Source organism: Mollisia scopiformis, assembly GCF_001500285.1.
Source record: "Mollisia scopiformis unplaced genomic scaffold LY89scaffold_9, whole genome shotgun sequence".
Taxonomy (NCBI): Eukaryota; Fungi; Ascomycota; class Leotiomycetes; order Helotiales; family Mollisiaceae; genus Mollisia; species Mollisia scopiformis.
The window spans coordinates 383050-401256 of record NW_017263589.1 but is presented as its reverse complement, the minus strand read 5'-3'; the positions used below and the strand labels follow the sequence as shown (position 1 = coordinate 401256).

At 47.3% G+C, this 18207-nt stretch overlaps 10 protein-coding genes across 10 annotated transcripts; 6 read left to right on the top strand and 4 right to left on the bottom strand.

Moving 5' to 3' along the window:
- Positions 1-283: 283 nt before the first annotated feature.
- Positions 284-1861, top strand: LY89DRAFT_774453 (S-adenosyl-L-methionine-dependent methyltransferase; the record flags this gene model as incomplete). The annotated part of the gene is made up of 8 exons (XM_018221967.1): positions 284-423; positions 493-578; positions 629-816; positions 914-951; positions 1010-1103; positions 1241-1287; positions 1366-1618; positions 1694-1861. Coding segments are annotated over 8 exons (1014 nt in total), but the record flags the coding sequence as incomplete, so codon positions are not given.
- Positions 1862-2054: 193 nt separating this feature from the next.
- LY89DRAFT_581910 (NAD(P)-binding protein) lies at positions 2055-3154 on the bottom strand (the record flags this gene model as incomplete). The annotated part of the gene is made up of 4 exons (XM_018209132.1): positions 2055-2305; positions 2360-2706; positions 2764-2999; positions 3050-3154. 4 exons carry the CDS (start codon positions 3152-3154, stop codon positions 2055-2057), a joined length of 939 nt encoding a protein of 312 aa, XP_018072962.1.
- Positions 3155-5502: 2348 nt separating this feature from the next.
- LY89DRAFT_642993 (uncharacterized protein) lies at positions 5503-6071 on the top strand (the record flags this gene model as incomplete). The annotated part of the gene is made up of 3 exons (XM_018211778.1): positions 5503-5533; positions 5632-5708; positions 5763-6071. 3 exons carry the CDS (start codon positions 5503-5505, stop codon positions 5820-5822), a joined length of 168 nt encoding a protein of 55 aa, XP_018072961.1. The 3' UTR covers positions 5823-6071.
- A 3-nt stretch (positions 6072-6074) lies between these two features.
- LY89DRAFT_642992 (NADH-dependent flavin oxidoreductase-like protein) lies at positions 6075-7588 on the bottom strand (the record flags this gene model as incomplete). The annotated part of the gene is made up of 2 exons (XM_018211777.1): positions 6075-7315; positions 7432-7588. The coding sequence occupies 2 exons, from the start codon at positions 7586-7588 to the stop codon at positions 6141-6143; spliced, it is 1332 nt and encodes a 443-aa protein (XP_018072960.1). The 3' UTR covers positions 6075-6140.
- A 1183-nt stretch (positions 7589-8771) lies between these two features.
- On the top strand, positions 8772-10033 carry LY89DRAFT_717189 (uncharacterized protein; the record flags this gene model as incomplete). The annotated part of the gene is made up of 2 exons (XM_018218330.1): positions 8772-9277; positions 9328-10033. The coding sequence occupies exons 1-2, from the start codon at positions 8991-8993 to the stop codon at positions 10031-10033; spliced, it is 993 nt and encodes a 330-aa protein (XP_018072959.1). The 5' UTR covers positions 8772-8990.
- Positions 10034-11128: 1095 nt separating this feature from the next.
- Positions 11129-12087, bottom strand: LY89DRAFT_732158 (uncharacterized protein; the record flags this gene model as incomplete). The annotated part of the gene is made up of 2 exons (XM_018219651.1): positions 11129-11772; positions 11826-12087. The coding sequence occupies 2 exons, from the start codon at positions 12085-12087 to the stop codon at positions 11129-11131; spliced, it is 906 nt and encodes a 301-aa protein (XP_018072958.1).
- A 419-nt stretch (positions 12088-12506) lies between these two features.
- Positions 12507-13309, top strand: LY89DRAFT_499920 (uncharacterized protein). The gene has a single exon (XM_018207956.1). The coding sequence runs from the start codon at positions 12773-12775 to the stop codon at positions 13265-13267; it is 495 nt and encodes a 164-aa protein (XP_018072957.1). The 5' UTR covers positions 12507-12772; the 3' UTR covers positions 13268-13309.
- LY89DRAFT_499919 (peptidase C15, pyroglutamyl peptidase I-like protein) lies at positions 13310-14539 on the bottom strand. The gene is made up of 2 exons (XM_018207955.1): positions 14239-14539; positions 13310-14066 (listed from the first exon to the last, which is right to left on the bottom strand). The coding sequence occupies exons 1-2, from the start codon at positions 14308-14310 to the stop codon at positions 13353-13355; spliced, it is 786 nt and encodes a 261-aa protein (XP_018072956.1). The 5' UTR covers positions 14311-14539; the 3' UTR covers positions 13310-13352.
- A 1074-nt stretch (positions 14540-15613) lies between these two features.
- Positions 15614-16333, top strand: LY89DRAFT_683536 (uncharacterized protein). The gene has a single exon (XM_018214723.1). The coding sequence runs from the start codon at positions 15697-15699 to the stop codon at positions 16327-16329; it is 633 nt and encodes a 210-aa protein (XP_018072955.1). The 5' UTR covers positions 15614-15696; the 3' UTR covers positions 16330-16333.
- Positions 16334-17868: 1535 nt separating this feature from the next.
- Positions 17869-18180, top strand: LY89DRAFT_550845 (uncharacterized protein; the record flags this gene model as incomplete). The annotated part of the gene is made up of 1 exon (XM_018208304.1): positions 17869-18180. A coding segment is annotated over one exon (312 nt), but the record flags the coding sequence as incomplete, so codon positions are not given.
- Between the last annotated feature and the right edge of the window lie 27 nt (positions 18181-18207).

The following is an 18207-nucleotide window of genomic DNA, read 5'->3' as shown; positions in this document are numbered from 1 at the left end:
TATCAACTTTAGCTACTTAATTCTCTTTTACTGTGATGGTTCGCAATAGCTTTAGACCCACACCGATCTTGTGCTTCGGAAACTGGTGCGAAGCGAGTGCGACTTGAATCTGCAGACGTCTCCAATGACATCCGCTTGCTCGTGTGCTACAGTGGATCCTGGACGTCTTCCTTTGCATGGCCTGACTTGTGACGACCACCCCTGAACATGAGGCCAACCCCGCTGCTTACGAAAAACTTCTGGGCAAAAAATGTGGAGTCATTTTGCGCTTCTTCGTCGTTAAAATTCAGGCTCACCTCAAGATCGAGATCAATTATACAAAATGGCTGAACCTTCCGAAGCGCTTGTCGAGACCACCCCTATTTCAGGGCCATTGGTTGAAGTCGACGCAGATGATGCTGACTCGACATATGGCGACGATTCGTAAGATCAGGCCCAAAATCTCCTTTTCACTTCGGTAAATTCCTCATATTCCCACTGACATTAGCTAAGAGAGTCTTACACTACCTCACTCTCTTCTAGCATTAAGAACCACACGTACGAGAATGGCAGTCGCTACCACGCGTACCGAGCTGGGAGTCAGTCTCCGTTCCTGTGATCGATTTGCATTTACTGAACTCGATTCTAGGTTACTATGCTCCGAACGACGAAGCTGAGAATGATCGTCTTGACATGCATCACCACCTCGCAACTCTGTTGCTGAAAGGCAAATTACATGTTGCGCCTATTGGGTCTAATCCACAACGCATCTTGGATGTTGGGTGTGGCACCGGTATCTGGGCCATTGATATGGGTCCGTATTTTCTCTTCGGAGGAGTTCCGTTCTTCAGCTGATTGGTGGACAGGAGATGAATATTCTTCGGCTGAGGTAAGTAAAACAACTTTGGAAGCGCACAGTACTTATGCCTAGCAGGTAATTGGTGTTGATCTCAGTCCGACACAGCCTACCATGTAAGTGTCGAGGACTATTTACATATCGATTGAGAAACTAGCTAATCAAAGAGTCGAGGACCCCACCGAATGTGCAATTCGAGGTTGATGACGTTGAGGGCGAATGGACATACAACACCCCCTTCGACTTGATACATGTTCGCTTTATGTTCGTCAATCCATTCTTTCAGATATGAGACTCCCAATCTGTGGCTGAGGAGCACGTAACGGAACAGATCTGTCGAGTACTTCCGGCTGCATCCTTAGCTCTCGTTATTATAAGGTGATGTTAGACTAACTCCCACTCAAGTCAGCATCCATCATGAACTGGCCAAAACTCGTAAAACAGGTCTTCACGTCAGTGTTCTCTTTTCTTCCACTTACATTTGATCCCTGACATAATCGATTTCATCACTAAATTGGATGTGTCCACAGGCACTTGGAACCTGATGGCTGGTGTGAATTCAAAGACTGGGACTTTACTCTCCATTCAAATGATAACTCTCTCCCAGCTGACAGTTACATCCTCAAATATCATCGACTTCTGTATGAGGCAACGGATAGAATAGGCCGAGATTGGAAACCAGGAGCTCATCTTAAGAAGTGGGTGGAAGAGGCTGGTTTTGAAAATATACAGGAGCAAGTACTGATTGTGCCACTGGGAACTTGGCCTAAGGAAAAACATTATGTGTGTATGACTCTGGCCTAGCCATTTTCTTCAGACCTTGTTGAGAAGTGCTGATGTTGGTAATGGAATATGTAGAAAGAGATTGGGACCTGGCACCACATTGTTAAGTCGGAAGGGTTGGAGGCAGTATCTCTCAGACTGTTCACGAATGTGCTTGGTTGGACGCAAGAAGAGGTCTTGGCCTTTCTCACAAAAGTCCGTGCTGAGTTAGCAGACAAGAAGATTCACGTTCATTACAACTAGTAAGTCCCACATTTCTTGACTTAACTTGTAAGCTCTAGCATATTTTTCTAAGTAGTCACTGTGATGGTGAAGCTGGGGAGTTTTGTAGCTGACATTGTGCTTGCAGGAACGTCGTAATAGGCCAGAAAAGAAAGTAGCGCTTCGAGCGAAATCCTCTTCTCATCCGTAATCCATTGATCAATTACCTCAAACTCTAGTTTTTCCACGCCTTTTCAAGCAGCTCTTTAAGCTTCATCGGCTTGATATCTGGAAAATTTGTGTTCAGGCTCGTCTTCTCGTCGAAATCAAAGTCTCCGCGGTCAACCCAGATTCCAAACGCACTGTTGATAGCTTGAACAAATTCTCTGGGAATAACAGAGTAGCTTGATATTTGAGAAGGCAATTCGGTTACCTCTCCCCTTTTCAACTTGTCAAGATCATCATAATCGACCTTAAATTTAGAACCTAAGATGAGATTATTAGTAATGAAACAATGAGATCGCCGAATCTAAACTTCACCCTTCGCCACTTCAGCTAGTTTGACGGCTTCGTTCAGTGTCATCTTGTCGCCAATGATGAAACTAACACGGTCCCACTCTTCAAAATCTATGAGAGCAGTAACGAATCTGCCCACGTCTGAGGTATGTGTGAAGGTGACGAGCTTGTTACCATCACCTGGAATAGCAGCTGCATTTCCTGGAATGTCTAGAAGTACGACATAAGGTGCTAAGCGAGACGCAAGCTGGGGCATCCCAAAGTAGTCCATGAAGTAGCCATTGTACACTACAGTCCACTCCAGGCTACTCGCTTCGAGAGCACTTCTTGAAGCTTGCTTCATGGGGATGGTAGGGAAAATGTGCCCATCTCTTTGGCACGACGGATTAACGTTTGCTGAGAGTAACATCATTGAACGCGGCACTTACTCGGCCCGCTGAGGGAACCCAAATTCGCTAGGAACGAATCTCTTGGTCATTTTAGAAGTATTAGCCGCCTGGATCAGATTCTGCTCCAAAGACCCAGCGTCGTTAGGCATCATAGCCAAAGTAGAGATAATAGTATGGGCATTGTTATCCTCGAGGATCTTCGTGAGTGCTGCGACTTCCTCATAATCCACAGCAACAAGACGAGCACCGGTTTCTTTTTCTTTCATAGGGTTGGCCTTAGGATATGTCAGCTTAATAACGAGTTACTGGAGAAGGAGTTCCAAACTGTGCGGCTTAGAATTAGGACTTCATGCTTCCCCTGAGCCATCAACGATTCGACAATACTGCGACCCACTGCATCAGTACCACCAGCAACCGCAACGACAACCATTGTAGCTATTGCAAGAGAGTTTGATCAAAATATTGCAAGCGTATGAGAAGGGGTGATGTTAGAAAGATGGAACTGCAGAAGGTAGTCAAACGGCGTCTGGACATTTTTATATGCTCTAGATGATCTCCGCAGAAGACCTTCGGAAATACCATCACTCTCGCCACCAAAATGAAGATTCCACTTAAGATTCGAATGGGATCAAAATTAGGTTCCGGCGATGTGGTAGCTACTTTTCTCCGTCAAAGTTGAGAGGCCTATCGGCAAGCTTTGCGCCTTACCTAATCCGTACAGATGCAGCATCTCTCAATTTGATGTCGGCGTTGACAAATGTAGCAAAATTTGATTCCGAGCGGTCAAAAATTGAGTCCGTTCTGCTGTCGGGTAGCAAAAGACGCTGTTCGACAGATCCATCATGCAGACAAATGCTCGAGATTGGTCACAGATGGAGCGAGCGCATCCACAATTGAATGCTGGAGCACCTAGAGGCGTTGGTGGAAGGCGGAGAAAAGGAAAAGCATTCGTGGTACATCCAATCTCTCATGATCCCAAAGATTCAACAGCATCACATGCAACTTTTGCAATTTGTGCCCCAATCAATATTTTTTCCAAAATTAGCATATCAATACTCTTCGTAAAGTAGACATGCCGTTGCCCTTTTAATAACCTTCTATGTCCACTCTCAGCCAGCGGAGGCCGTTTCTCAAAATCCATGCACTCTCCAAAACAAGCCTTTTCCCCACGCTTGCCTCATTCTCTTTCATTGTATTCAAGCTTCGACTAATGCTTTTACAGGCTTGCATATCTTGTAGAGACCGCAAGATAGGATGCGATAGAAAATCGCCATCCTGCTCTAGCTGCGCTGCCCGTGGCTTACAGTGCGAGTATCTACCCATCAGAAAGATGCGAGGTCCTGGAAAAAAGCGAGTCATCCTTTTCTTCCCTTTTGGGCTTTTGTTTTTCCCCATTGGAGCTAACCCTACTTACTAGAAAAAAGAGCGCTGAGGATTTGGAACAGCAAGGCAGCTCAGCACATAGAAAAGAACCTCCCGGAATAGTCTTAATGGATTACCATGAAAATTCTCCAGGCAACAGTGATGGCTCGGCCAATGCAGCGAGAGATGTCCCTGAACTCAGGCCCGTCTCGACTTATCCGAAGAGTTCATAGAGCTGGAAGCACTTCTGCAAGAAGGACTTCCACACTTGCTACCCCCCGAGAGCAACATGCTTCCTCTCGAAGACCTGATGAGGACTGTCGAAGGACAGAAGTCACCCGAAGGCTTTGTTCCTCTAATATCCCAAGATCGGATTCAAAAACCTATTCAAGATCACTTACGACGAGATTAACGCCGTCTACCCAATGTTCGATCTTCCTACGCTCAATAGGCTTAACGCTGAACAGCACGCAATCAGCAGCACTGATCCAGCAGGCAATCCTGCTAGATGGGCAATCATCAGTACTTGGATTGCCATGGGCGTGAGGTTCAACACCGTCTCTAGTTCAGAAAGTCAACAGAATTGCATTACCAAGGCATACTACCGCAATGCAGTGATGGTATTGCCAGACCTTATTCTGCAACCTGCAAGCAAGGAATCCATTCAGGCGCTGCTACTCATGGCTGTGTACGCCGAGACTTCTATGGATTACCGCTCTTATGTCATGTTAGTGACAAATGTCGTCCGTCAGGTCGAAATTTTGACTCCGCGACTTTCTGAAGTGGTGGACAGGTGCGAGATAGAAGCTTGCTAGCATAGCTTGTCCTTTGCACGTTTACATGATATCAGAGTTGCCGAAAAATACGGCATGACACGACTTTTGGATTCCATTGTTTTCTAGGAGATAAGGCAATTTCAAGACAATGGTAGTCGCGACAGACTTAGGTGACGGTATGAGATTTCAAAGGGTCACGTGTGTATACTCTCATTCTTCGATGTCTAACAACTCGCATAAACCTGCAGAAAATATGCATCACTCCAGTAGTAATTATCTTACTAAGAACCTTTATATCTTACTACGACAAACTCATTTCAACAACAATCACCCCAAGTCACATGTTCCCCCTTTCTAATCGGCGACGTTCGGACTCCTCGCTTATCTGGTCCCGCGAAGATCCCCGCCGCCACCATCGAGAAATCGGCAGCTTCACTCAACCCCCTACCGGGTCTTCTAATCAATCACCCTTTCCCGAATCGGCGATTACTGTTCACTCTACATATAACAACCTCTTTCCTCGATCTCGCACTCTCAACTTTCTCAACCAAGACAAATACAACAAGAGAAAAGCTTATCAGCAAAGAAAGAAAATTTACCCCGCTATCACAACCAATTTCGGTTTGAAAAACCAGTCAAGATGTGTATGAAAGCTACTTGCGCTAATTGCCGTATGTACTCTCATCTCCTTTCACATTCATTCATTCATTCATTCTTTCTCTCCATACCATACCCCCCTCCCTGCAAACCACAAACTAACACCCCACAGAGAAGACCAGCTGGTACGGCTGCGGCAACCACGTCCCAAGCGTCATGGACAGCATCCCCGCCGAAGAAAGATGCACTGTACGTCATCCTCCCCCTTTCTTTGCCTCTGCCCAGTACTGAAAAGAGCAAAAGTGTGAGCCCAAAGTCGAGAAGGATGGCAAGCAGTATCCTCCTAAGGCTGCGAGCGCCTGACTAGCCGGCCTTAGCAGTGTCGCAGGCGGACTTTGGAAGATGGTTACCGGTGGTGGTGGAGGAGAGAAAGATGGGAAGGGGAAGGGTGAGCTTTGAGTGGCATTGGTTGTAGAGTGGGTGGGCGTTGATTTGAAATGGGTGGGAATTGGTGGTTGGAGTTTGGTCGAGGGGTGGATGGAGTGGCGTTGACGGAGAGTTGCAGGTTTTCGACAGTTCATCCATGAGAGTAGCAAGGACAAAGATAGCAATGGAACGATGTCATCAAAATCGGTCTAATACATTCTCTATATGCGAACTTTAACAAAGCGTAATCCAAATCTAGATCCTACTCCCCTTAACAAATTGCCCTCTATGATACTGCTGTGGCCATTGAACCTTAACTCCAAGTCTATAAGCAACTCTCAAAGCCCACTCCGGCTCCCTCAAAAACTGTCTCGCAACAAGAACAATATCAGCTTTCGCCTTGGCTCCCTGCTCATCCTCAATCTCAATAACCTTCCCTGCCCCTTCTGTCCCCTCACTATCTCCCATTCCACTACCAGCTTCGCGGAGAGCTTTGCCATTCTCCACAATTGCTTTCGCAGCTTCTGCTTCGGTGATCATCCCCACTGCTCCAATGAGCAGGTCTTTGACCCCAGCTGCGAATAAAGCTTCTCGGACTTGGCCTGCTATGCCAACTTGGAAATCATTGAAGGGGGTGATGCGCTGCTTCTCGTTATTACCACCAGAGCTGACGTCCAGTAAATCGACTCCTAGAGCCGGAAGCAACTTGGCAAGTCTGATCGTATCTTCGACTTTCCAGCTTTCCGGCTCATCGGATTCTTCCAGCCACTCAGTGGCACTGACTCTAACCAAAAGTGGCATTCCCTCGGGAATCACGGCTCTGATACTCGTAATAATCTCAATCAAAATACGGATTCGATTCTCGAAATTTCCACCGTAAGCATCGGTCCTTTTATTTGAGGTCGGAGAAAGGAACGAGGACAAGAGATACCCATGGGCTGCATGAATCTCAATAACATCGATTCCAGCTTCCACAGACCTCCTAGCAGAGTCTCGGAATCCATTGATAACATCTTTGATATCCTGACTTGTCATCTCACGAGGAGAAGGATAGCCCTCGCCCCATTTTATAGCACTGGCACCCATAACATCATCTGGCCATCCACCAACATCTTCCGTGGCCGTGAGAGCCTTTCCTCTCTCCACCAGCCACGGGGCAATGCACGATGCTTTTCTGCCTGCGTGTGCGAGCTGGATGCCGATTTTCTGGTTCTGCGAGTGGATAAAATCGGCAACGCGTTTTAGGGGCGCGATTTGGGAGTCGGTCCAGAGACCAGCATCTTGAGGGGTGATTCCTCCGTTGGCGAGGACGGAGGTGGCTTCAACGATTGTGAGGGAGGCGCCGCGATATGCGAATGCGCCTAGGTGGACGAGGTGGAAGTCGGTGAGGTGGCCTTTGTCTGCTGAGTACATGCACATTGGTGCGACCCCTATGGATGTCAGTCAGTGAGGGGTGAAAGTGGGATGGCGGGGTAGAAAGCAGAGGATTGAAGAGCCATTGAGATTTGGCAGAGAGGGCTGAGGATTGCATGAGAAGTCTACGTACAGATTCTATTCTGGAAAGTAACATCTCTGATTTTGAGAGGCGAAAAGAGGGTAGGTGGGTTGTCAGAGAGAGCTGTTCCAGCAGGGGGGGACTGAATTGGGGTGAAGTAAGGAGCGTTCGGCGCTGCTGTGTTCTGGGGTGTCGCTGTTGAGCCCATTGTGAATGTCAATTTATTGAAAGGAATGGAAGCTTGCTCGATGCAGAAAATTACAACGGGAAATTCAGGAGATTAAATATACCAGAGGAATATGATGCAAGAGAGGCTTAGAAATCAACAAAAGTATTCTGCCGCTTGAGACCGCCCACAGGTTGCCGAGGCGGGTTCGAATGGAGACTTCGGGTGAAACATGGTTAACGGTTCTTCATGCACGTCGCAAAGCTTACTTATACAGCCAAAAAAATTCTTCTCTCGATGTTTGCAAGCTTAATGCTCGGCATGAGAGATACCGACAAACGAATCAATTCTCTCTTCCTGGTCAACGGTGAGTAGTCGGCGAGTCGGCGCCTGTTGTCAGCCTTCAACAAAAGGACAACAGATTGTAAATCAACTATCTCTGTATATAAAAGCACTCTCAGAGGGATGGAAATCTCAAGTTTGTAAGATGGTCTTACGGCATGAGCTCAAGACTGATTCTTAGTGTCAGACACCAATGACTTCTTTGGGGGATCTGTCGGGCTCAACTCCGGATCCATGAACTCTCTTTGACTTCAGTTATATACCTATTGTGGGCACCGCTCTCGAAAATACTATTGGAAAGTTGATTTGTAAGAAATGTAAGAGATAAGATGTCCATCCTAGGCGGCTGATGATCAATGCTATGTGGGAACCTTCCAAAATATATGCATTGAATAAGTCCAATTGCCTGATTGGGTGCTCAATACGAGTCTGCAACTACTGCACTCGTTGTTGAGGTGATTGTAAGACTTGAACGGGGACAAAGCTTTACCTTACTTGGCCGAGGGATTCGTCTCTCCAAGCCCGATGCTGAACTTGACAGTTCGTTGACAGTGCACCGGTGCTCGACAATTCGAGAGTCTTTTGCAGCATCACTCGATTCCTTGGTCGCGAGGCTTAGGCACACGGGCAATCATTGACTTGCTGCTTTGCAATTGCATTTGTTGTGGTAGCCATCTCAAGCTTGAACTCCGCAAGCCCAGCGAGACATCCAGATATTATCGAAGAAAGAATACCTATCTGAGATGGCACCATCATGTTAGATTAGATGTAGACGGATGAGACACCAAGCTCTAGCCTCTCGACAGCATTTTAGATTAACCCACTCATCATGCTCTTAGCTCTGCAGGTACTTGGTTGACCTTGAAGTGAGTGTCGACGAAGCAAACTCAGCTCAAAAGCTAGTGGACTTGCGCGCTCATGAAGAACTTTGATCTTTTCTATTACCGCAGTTCTTGATGCTCAAGTCTGATTTCCGGTAGCAAGAAAGCTGTTCCTTCCTTGTTTGGAAGCTGCGATAGCAGGCACGTGCCAGCTTCACCTTCTGTCTGAAGCGACATATCCATCCCACAACATCACTCGTTCTTCATCAAACGTCAGGACCATGAGAGAATCTCTCAAACGCCAACGACAAGATCCGCAAGTCTCGGGAGTGGAACCAGTCGTGAGAGCAAGATCTGACCCGTTGCATCCGGTGCAAGCTCCCAGTTCTATTCCCCCAAGCTCTTCTACTGTCTCTATGCACCCAATTATTCCCCTTTCGAGCTCGCCTCTTGCTCCGGAGTTCCCAGAATTATTTGTTTCTTCAAGCTCGCCGCCTCCAAGACCTTTCCCCAAGCAAGCCTCAAGAGGAGAGCCTCCTGCCATGACTAAAGACATCCCTTTCATCGAGTAAGGCGTACTCTTGTCCTATCATCAAGCTAAGTTGCTAATATCGATAGGACAATGGGAGTGCAGACTGTGAAGATACTCGCAAACAACAAGTCGCAGCAACGCAAGGTATATTCGGCACATAGGAATCTCATCATCGCGGCCTCAAGTATCATGAAGGAATGGCTCGAAGATCCAGAATTCCAGGACGAGCTCTACTTTGAGCAAGATGCTTTGATCGATGTCCAAGATTTTGTGAACCTGCTTTATTGCGATCGGAAGCGAATCATTGACAGAGAACGAACACACGAAGACTATCTTCGGCTGTATCGATTCGCGGATAAATACAAAGTTGATGGACTAAGAGACATTGCAATGGATGGGTTGCAAGATAAGCTGAAGGCGAAGGGTGCTTTTCTCTCAAGTATATCAGACATGGGGAAGGCTTTTAGCTGCACCTCGAAGGGCCCCCAAAACAAATTGTATCGGTTCTACACCGCAATGCTGGCTCATACGCATCTCGGGGTTGGACTTAAAGATACCGCAAGAGTCGTTCGGAGCATGCGCGTTTTCCCTGATCTGCTTGAAGATTGGCTTGAATTTCAGCATTGTGAACACGAAAAACAGCCTGCTTTACGTCTCTTCGGCAGGGATCCTCGGAAGCGAGTCGAAAAGGCTGACGATACTACTGGATTCCCAATTTGCTACTTTCACGTCCACCCACCAGAGCAAGAGTGCCCCACGAAGGCAAACCATGGCGCTGGTGGACGAGGTTAAACGCTAGTGGATGTTGCAAAGCTATAGGCACGAATTTTGCAACAGTCTAGTATTTCTGGCAATATCTGTAACGAGACAGACAGTTGTGGCGTTTCTATTGAGCATTGCTTTGAAGTAGGTTTCCAGTCTCCAACCAATCGTGAAATGTGCTGACAAAAGTAGGTTTCGAGCTTGGAGGGAGTTTCGCTCAATACAATTCGCTCAGATGAGGGCAAAACACGTCCAAAAATAGCCATTTAAATATGATACAACAATTTCGCAATACTACTTTTCTTCAGTGTTCTGTTTCTCATCATCTCCAGTCCATGATAAGCTATATGCCACAAATTTGTGAATCGATGAGAACAAGTACCAGCGACACTGCCACAGGTCCTCAACCATCATGACATATCCCACCTCAATGGATTGACCTGTACAGCCGCGCCCTGCCTTTCCATCAGCATGCGAATAGCATTGGCAATCACTAGCGCAGGACCCTCGATGCATGGACAGACTGTATTCCACAAAAGTCCACCATACATGACAATCATGGCTTGGTCCAGAATCCCCAAAATCCTTCGAAGATATACTTTTTCCCTTGTGGCTGGCTGCTTCCAGCTAATTTGACGCATGTTCCCGCCAAGCATGTTAAGATTTGCCAAGAGAGGCGGGAGTGAGGATTTACCCCGCAGTCTACTAGGTTCCAGATCCCGCCGTGGAGCTTGATGATAGGGTTATTTTATGATATGATAAGATAAGTGTAGCTTCCCGTGCTTGGCTTGCATGTATTTGAGGGAGTTTCAGCCTTACGGGAATTGCTGGAGATGAGATTGGGTTTGATTTGTCCAAAGGGTCTACGCTAGAAGTGCCTTGCGAGCTGGGGCTTGGTTTAGTAATCAGTTGGCGTGGGATGTTATCATGGAGAGCGAATCATGAGCAAGTGCTTTGCCACAAGTCTTGGCTTGCGGGCAGTTTAGCCCAAGGTCCCTTACACAGCATAACAATGGAAACTCAGTCTCAAGATGAAGGAGCGCGAAAAGCAAACCTATCATTACCCTAAGAACCCATACCGAGCTAAGATCCAAAAAGGAGAGCGTCTCATTATCCCACCACCAATCACCAATCATCCCCATGCTCCACAGCAGCCTCATCAGCACGTTCAGCCTCCTCTCCAAAATTCGCTTCTTTCAAAGGCTCCTTCAACAACGCATCCTCAGTAGCATCAACAGCCTCATCATCAGCCGGCTCCTCCTCCGGAGTATCAAACTTGATATCTCCCCCTCCCACAACCACACTATCGGGATCCACATCACCATTCGTCTTCGCCGCGTCCCCATCCCCTTGAGGATTCTCCTCACTAACCACCAAGTCACTACTAACCAACTCTGGCACCTTCTGCGCCATCCTCGCAGCAATGTGTGGTCCCTTGCTAGCGTTAAACTTATACTTCGACACATTCTGACAAAGAGCCTCGATGCCGCCGCCGTGAGGAATGAAATACATCGGCAAGATCTTCCACCGCTTGCCGCCCTCCTCGATGTGGCCCCATGTGCAGAAGTCGTCACGATAGATAGGCTTGATCAGCTCGCTGCCTTTGCCTGAGGGCGGAGCGTGAGATGCGAAACCGCAGAGGAAGGCGCGCTGGCCTTGGGCGTATTTGGGCATGTCGCCTTCTTTGGCGTCGCTGTCGATCATGAATTGGATTTTGTCGCCTGTCATCTTGGAGTCTTGCTTCCAGGGCTTTTCTTGGAAGTTTGTTTCTGTAGACATGTTAATGGATCTTCCCATGAGAAGAGAAAAGAGGGATGCTAACCGAGAAGACGCCCTTCGACGGTGGCATTTAGGAGGAGGTTGCCTGGGAACTTCTGAGTGGATCTGGGGTCAACGACATCGCCCATGAAATCAGGTTGAGGGTGAGTGCCAGGCCCCTTCTTCTTTTCTGCTGCATAGTCGATCTTGCTCCAATGCGCTACGATGGTCCTCCATGGTGCGTTTTGGGGTGCTTTTGCGTCGTCTTCGTGGATTGCCCAGATGGCAGTAAGTGGTGCGTCGCCGGTGTCGAATGGGATGACCATTTTGGAAGTGTGTAGTAGAGTTGAGAGGAAGATAGAGTGGGTTCGAAAAGATGCGGACCTCGTTGTGGGGTAAGAAAAGCGGATATATGTATCAAAAGGAAGGCTGGGAACTTTCAGTATCTCGAGCTTCGGTTTCAGCTTGATGATTATCATGCAGCTATGTCTTGGCCATAGCAGAGAAAGACAGCTTCTCAACCCATCCTTCGTGCCACAAAACTTATATTCAAGCCCAAATTGAGTTCTAGAATGTCATTTCCATTGACAACAAAGGCTCTCGTGAGCTGAAATGGACTTGGCACAGGAATAACAAAGTTTGATAACTGTTTAGGTGTGAGAGAATGGCATCCATGTGAACATCTCTGCAGAATATGTAAGAGCACGATATGCAGATACACATCAAGATAGGTCTACCTTCCAGCCATGGGAATTTGCCGTCATGTAAGAACATACTTTTGGATAAGCATCTGCATAAGGTTCAGCTACACTCCCCTTAGCCTGCGGCAGACCCTCCAGCTGCCATTGGGGATTTCCCAGAGCTGCCCGTCCCGCAGGCTTGGCACCAATTGCAAAGCTTGACAAGCGGCTAGATGCTACCTCGCTAAAGTGGGGCCATCTTGGCTACATCTCAGCTTCCCTCGAGGTCAACCACTTCAGGATCCAGAGTTTCGAGGATTTTCCCGTTGTCATGCAAAGCACAGACCAAAAAATGCGGGTTAGCTCTGGACTTCCATATCGATTACCGCTTTCAACAGCAAGAGCAGTGAAGATGCTCTGGAACATGGCCAAAATGATAAAAGATGCGGGGATTTGCAATCCTCACTTGAGTGTAGAGAATAGCACAGGATTCAAAGCCCTTGTTCCCAGTCTCAGCTTCCACAATTGCAGCAGCCAAGCTACTAAACTTCGTGTCTGCTTGGCTATCTTCATAAATTCTGCGTCAGTAGCCGGGAACGCCTGCCAGAACCTGCTACACAATACCACAATCTTCTTCCTGGCTTACCCACCTGCAGATTCCTTCTGCTCAAACGCCTTCGGACTTTGTAACTTGATCTTGAAGATTGCTGAGAGTCAAATCTCCCACCTCCTTTGCAGAGAGGCAAGTAGGAAAAGCGTGGGGTTGGTGGTTTGTCCAGTGTATGTATTCGTTACGTACTATCGTCTCAACAATCATTGCGTATGAAAGCCAGAATGCTGCCCGCTAATCAAATCAGAAGCACAAATATCAACAACAAATCCAGCACACTTAGCTGGTTCCTCGTGAGCACTTATCTCAGCTCATCCGCCTGCATCTCAGCAGCAACCTTCTTGACCTCTTTCATCATCCCACTTACCACCACCGCTCTGATAAGTTCTGTCGTGATCTCAACGCCCTTCTTGACACTTACCTCATCCGCCTCCACTGGAACGTGCAAGAACAAAACCCTCTTGTCCTCTCCCTTCTTCTCCAGCTCCGCCAAACTACTGAAGTAGATAAAATCACACAAGTATCTCCCAGCATCCTCACTGACCCTCACATCCCTCTCTTCTTTATCTTCTCCAGTGAGATTAACCCGCCACCGTTTCCACACATCATCCACATCGATCGTAGACAATAGCTCACTCGGCATGCCTTCCCAAACCCAGTCCTTGCCCATCTTCTTATGCAACGCCTCATCGTTCAAGAATTGATTATCCACATCTTTCATGTAATAACCATCTCGATGGCCTCTTCGCTCTATTGAATAGAATTTGCGCCCAGATGCCATGCCGATATGGATCATATAGTCTATCTTTCTGTCCTTCCATAGTTCCGGGACGATGTTTCGCACTGTGGTGTAGGAGACGCGGATTGGTTCGGGATGTACGAGGATTCGAACGGGCGGCGGAGTGAGGAGCGAAAGTTGGGAGGAGAGGGAGGTAGCGGGGAGGGGTGGGAGGAAGGGTGGAAGGAGACGCGCGATTTCCCAAGAGGGATTGATTGGGTTTTGAGTTCGGAACGGCTGCGAGAAGATTAGCAGAGGATATAGCAGAAGAATTGAGCATAAAACGAAGCTGCAGACAAGAACAACCAGCTCGTATCATGTTCGACGACAATCTGAGGTTATCGCCGAATTGAGCATGCGACCAGCTGAAGTGATAACGGAATCGGATCCGAGAGAGACATGTACGTACCCCGAACCCGGTCACAAGAACGGTGACTTCGTGCCCGTCCTCGGTCAACACCTCATCAGCCGTCGAACCCATTTTCCCGCCTCGAATCGAAGGAAGCGGCTGTGTTGTGGGAAAAAATGATGGGCACGAGGATGAAAGGAGAGAAGGAGGGGTGATTTGGCGGGATATTTTTAGGTTGGAGCTAAGCAGCTAGCGTGGTCCGAGGAGTTGGGCTGGCCTGGGCTTCCCCAGACTCGGGAGATCTTTCCTTCCTTCTTACAACTTTCTTCCGATGTCTCTTTTGTGTATTCTTGAGCGACAGCAGTGTAACCATGTCTTATGATACGATAAATACGTTTTTCAGGCATGATCAAAGAGATGACAGATGAGACAGTATCTTTCAGTTCAGCTCTGCTCGGCGCCGAGAACTCATGACAATGCATTGCATTGCAGCATACAATTTGTGGAACTGAACTGATCTTCCGCTAGTCATTCGTTGCCTGGGTTTCTCTTCTAATTTCTGCAGCAATTGTCGATATCATGTTAAAATATCAGTGGTTTTCTATCGGTTGACACGGTGATATCAAGTTTGTAGTGCGCATGTCTCTATCTCTTCTTCGATATAGATAAGCGAACACGATCCAACACTCTTGTTGAATAAGCGGGTCCGAGTCTCCTACATGCCTCCATCGCATGAGTACATTTAAGCTTAAGCTTAAGCTCAAGCTCGGAAGTAGACTGCTGATCTGACATAAGTCGCGTTCGGGAGCTTCCGTTATGCTCGTCATTTCTATTACGTTTTAACTCGTATTGCAAGACAACTGTCACTTGTTAGCCAGTGAGCGTTTGTGCCAATAATTTGACCCACCATGTCAACATCTGCCAACCAGAAAGGGACTGTCTCCGCTTGTTTGTTAGTGGTTGACAGTTCAGCCCTCTGAGTTACTGCGCCTCGCGTTTGGTTTATCAACGGTCAATCAAGACCAAATTTAGATAAGGCTGAACACTCTGTACTTGTTCGAGAGGAATATCATCTGGCGTGTTAAGCCACGATGGCAATCAGATGAGGCTCCAGATGGCTTAAATTATTGGTCATGATAAACGTGTGGGCCGTTTACCACTCCTAGTTGGTCCCTCTATTTTTGTTGACCAGGTCTTCCATGTCCACGGCCACCACCAGAGGAAGTTTGTGGATGGCAAGAATGTGAATTGCTGAGAGAATTACTCTGACACGTCATGAGACTCGATACGAGCGATTCCTTCAGCATCTCAGCAGTTAGCTTAGATGCGATGATTATAGTTACATTGATTTGTCCTTGTACAACCAGAGCAGTTCTTGAGATATAAAGTCTTCGTCCCCAGCTTCGATATCGGGCTTCTCTCTACATTGCGCAGCAAGTTCTGAACTGCAAAAGATTATTCTCACTTATCACCAAGATCAAAATTGCCAAAATTACCCCCTGCAGCAAAACATTGACCATGCGTTCTTCCATAACAACCCTTGGCCTCTTAGCTCTCTTCTCCCTCTCTTCCGCCGCCCCAACACCTATCGAGCTCGCCCCACGCTGTGGAACAACCGTCTTCCCAACCTTCCTCCAACAACTCACTGAAACGTCCCCCTCAACCGTCCAAGCCAACACTCTCTCCACAACCGGCGACTTCCACGTCTCGCAAACCGTAACGAACGGCGTCGTCTCAAACCGCATTTACCAAGTCGTCGCCTTCGAAAACATCCCCTCCACAGCCTACGGCTGCCAACTCAACGTCGTATTCCCGGCCTCCTACCCCATCACCTCAACCGGCACTCCAACATTGAACGTCACGACCCTTTATAATGGGTCTCCTAGTTCGATCACTTACCCCAATAATTGGAGCTGGTCAACATTCTATCCTCCTACTTCGCCACCCTTTGGACAGGGACTTTTCGACACAGTGACCTTTGCGCCGGGACAGAGCGCGGCGATTAATTCTGAGGTTTGTGGACAAAATTTGGCGTTTGTGTTTGAGGTTGCGAGCTGGGTGGGGGTTAGTAGCTCGGTGGAGTTTAATGAGTATGTTAATTTGTTGAACGGGGCGGGGTTAGCGGGGGTTTATTTGACTTATGGGTGTTAGATGATGGGTAATTGGTGGTTTTTTGGTATGAGTTGTTTGGATTTGTGGTCTAAGATTTTCTCTTCCTTCTATGAGATTTATCGAATAGCTGAGCTCGCCGGCCATCAATTTATTTCATACTCAGTTACTTAATGTTGTAAAGCCCCCGTAAAGAAAAATATCCTCGAGATCGCGTCACAACTTGAAGGGCACAAATTACGATGAATGTGACAAGTCAGAATGCGTCGCTTTTTCTCATCACGTGTTAGCTTAATAATACTTTTTATTTCTTTATAAATAAATAGGCGGTAAGATTTTTAGTAGGCATAGGTCGAGCAAACTATAGCGAGATACCCAGGGTGAGATGAGTCGAGAGAAGTTGAGCTAGGATGACCAGGGATGGCTCGCGTTCACATCACATGAGTCGAGATGATGTAGGGCGTGGTTGCAGGTTGTCAGAACATTTTGGTCGGGTCTTGGTGATGAAGTGAATTTTCAACCCGAGAGGTGAGGTAGAAAACTGAGACGGCTGAGGCGATTTGGCGCTGTTGGGGGGCGCCTGAGGCGACTGAGGATGAACTAGCCGGCTTCCACCGCGTTTGTAGGTTTTATGAGCGAATAGGAAATTTTGAGGTGAAAGAGTGAGGGGTGATGGGACGGAGGAGGGGAGCAATGTCATTGAGGGGACGAGGGGATTAAGATTGGTATAGCTGGGGCTGCTGGGCAAGGTACTGTACATATACCTGAGGCGACTGAGGGGACTGAGCCCCAAGGTCGTGATTCTTGAAAAAGGAAAGGAAAACTATGGGATTTGATATTGGAGATGTAAACCTCGTGCTAATGTGTCCTTTCGGCTTGTGCGTGTGCATTTGGTAAGACTTGTATCAGATAAGGCAGGGTTGGGATGAGAGGAGTGGGTGGATGGATGGTTGTGAAGTAGCATGTATAGATTGATCTTTTGAAGGGAGGCGAGCTGGAGAGTTGATTTGGAAGGGAATATGATTGTAAGGCTACTTCATCATGACTTGTCTAGCGCAGAATGATTAGGGGTCGTTCGCTAAAATTCTAGGGGTTGCTAAGAAGTCCAGGGGTGTTGATGAAGCTGGTAATGGTGGAAGAACAGGAAGGAGAACGAGAATATAAAGCTTTCACAAATCCTGCTGACGAGACGCGCGAGTCATAGGACTCGAATATGTTGAAGTTGAGTATAGCTCCACATTATTGGTGTGAATGGAACAAATCACAGCAGTTGTCCATTGCGGCCTCTCCGATTGCAGGATATCAGTATTTTCCGCATACAATCACTATAACCTACCTAGGGGACTATTAAGCTACTAATAGATCTTCTAAGATATCCAAGAAGAAAGAGAACATGCAGAAAGCCTTACGGATCTGCCTGCAGGAGAAGGCGTAACATCCATCTGCCAATTGGCTCGGATATCACAGGCTTGGATGCAGAAGCAACACAAATTTCACGCTGCCCAGCCTTGCCTCTACATTTCATGAGCATCTTCTTCCAGGATCATATTCTCATCATACTTTTTATACTAGCTGTTGAAGATGTGTTACTACGACCAGTATCAAATGACATGTGGTGATTGGAAGTGGGGAAATTTTCGAAAACAATGCAGCAAAGAGTATCGAACAGGCGATACCTGTGGTATGAAACTGATAATGGAGGCATATCAGCTAGATGAAATGTGCAAGTATTGTAAGAAAGTGGAGATAAAGTCCGCAAAGATTCGTAAAGAGCAGGATCGTATCAAGAGATGGTGCAATGAAGGAAACAGGAGAGCCTCTATTGAGGCTGCGGAAGAGAACATTGCAGCTATAGAAAGGGAGATTATGGACTTGATGGATCAAACTAGTAGGCGCAAGGCACCTTGGATGACTGATGTT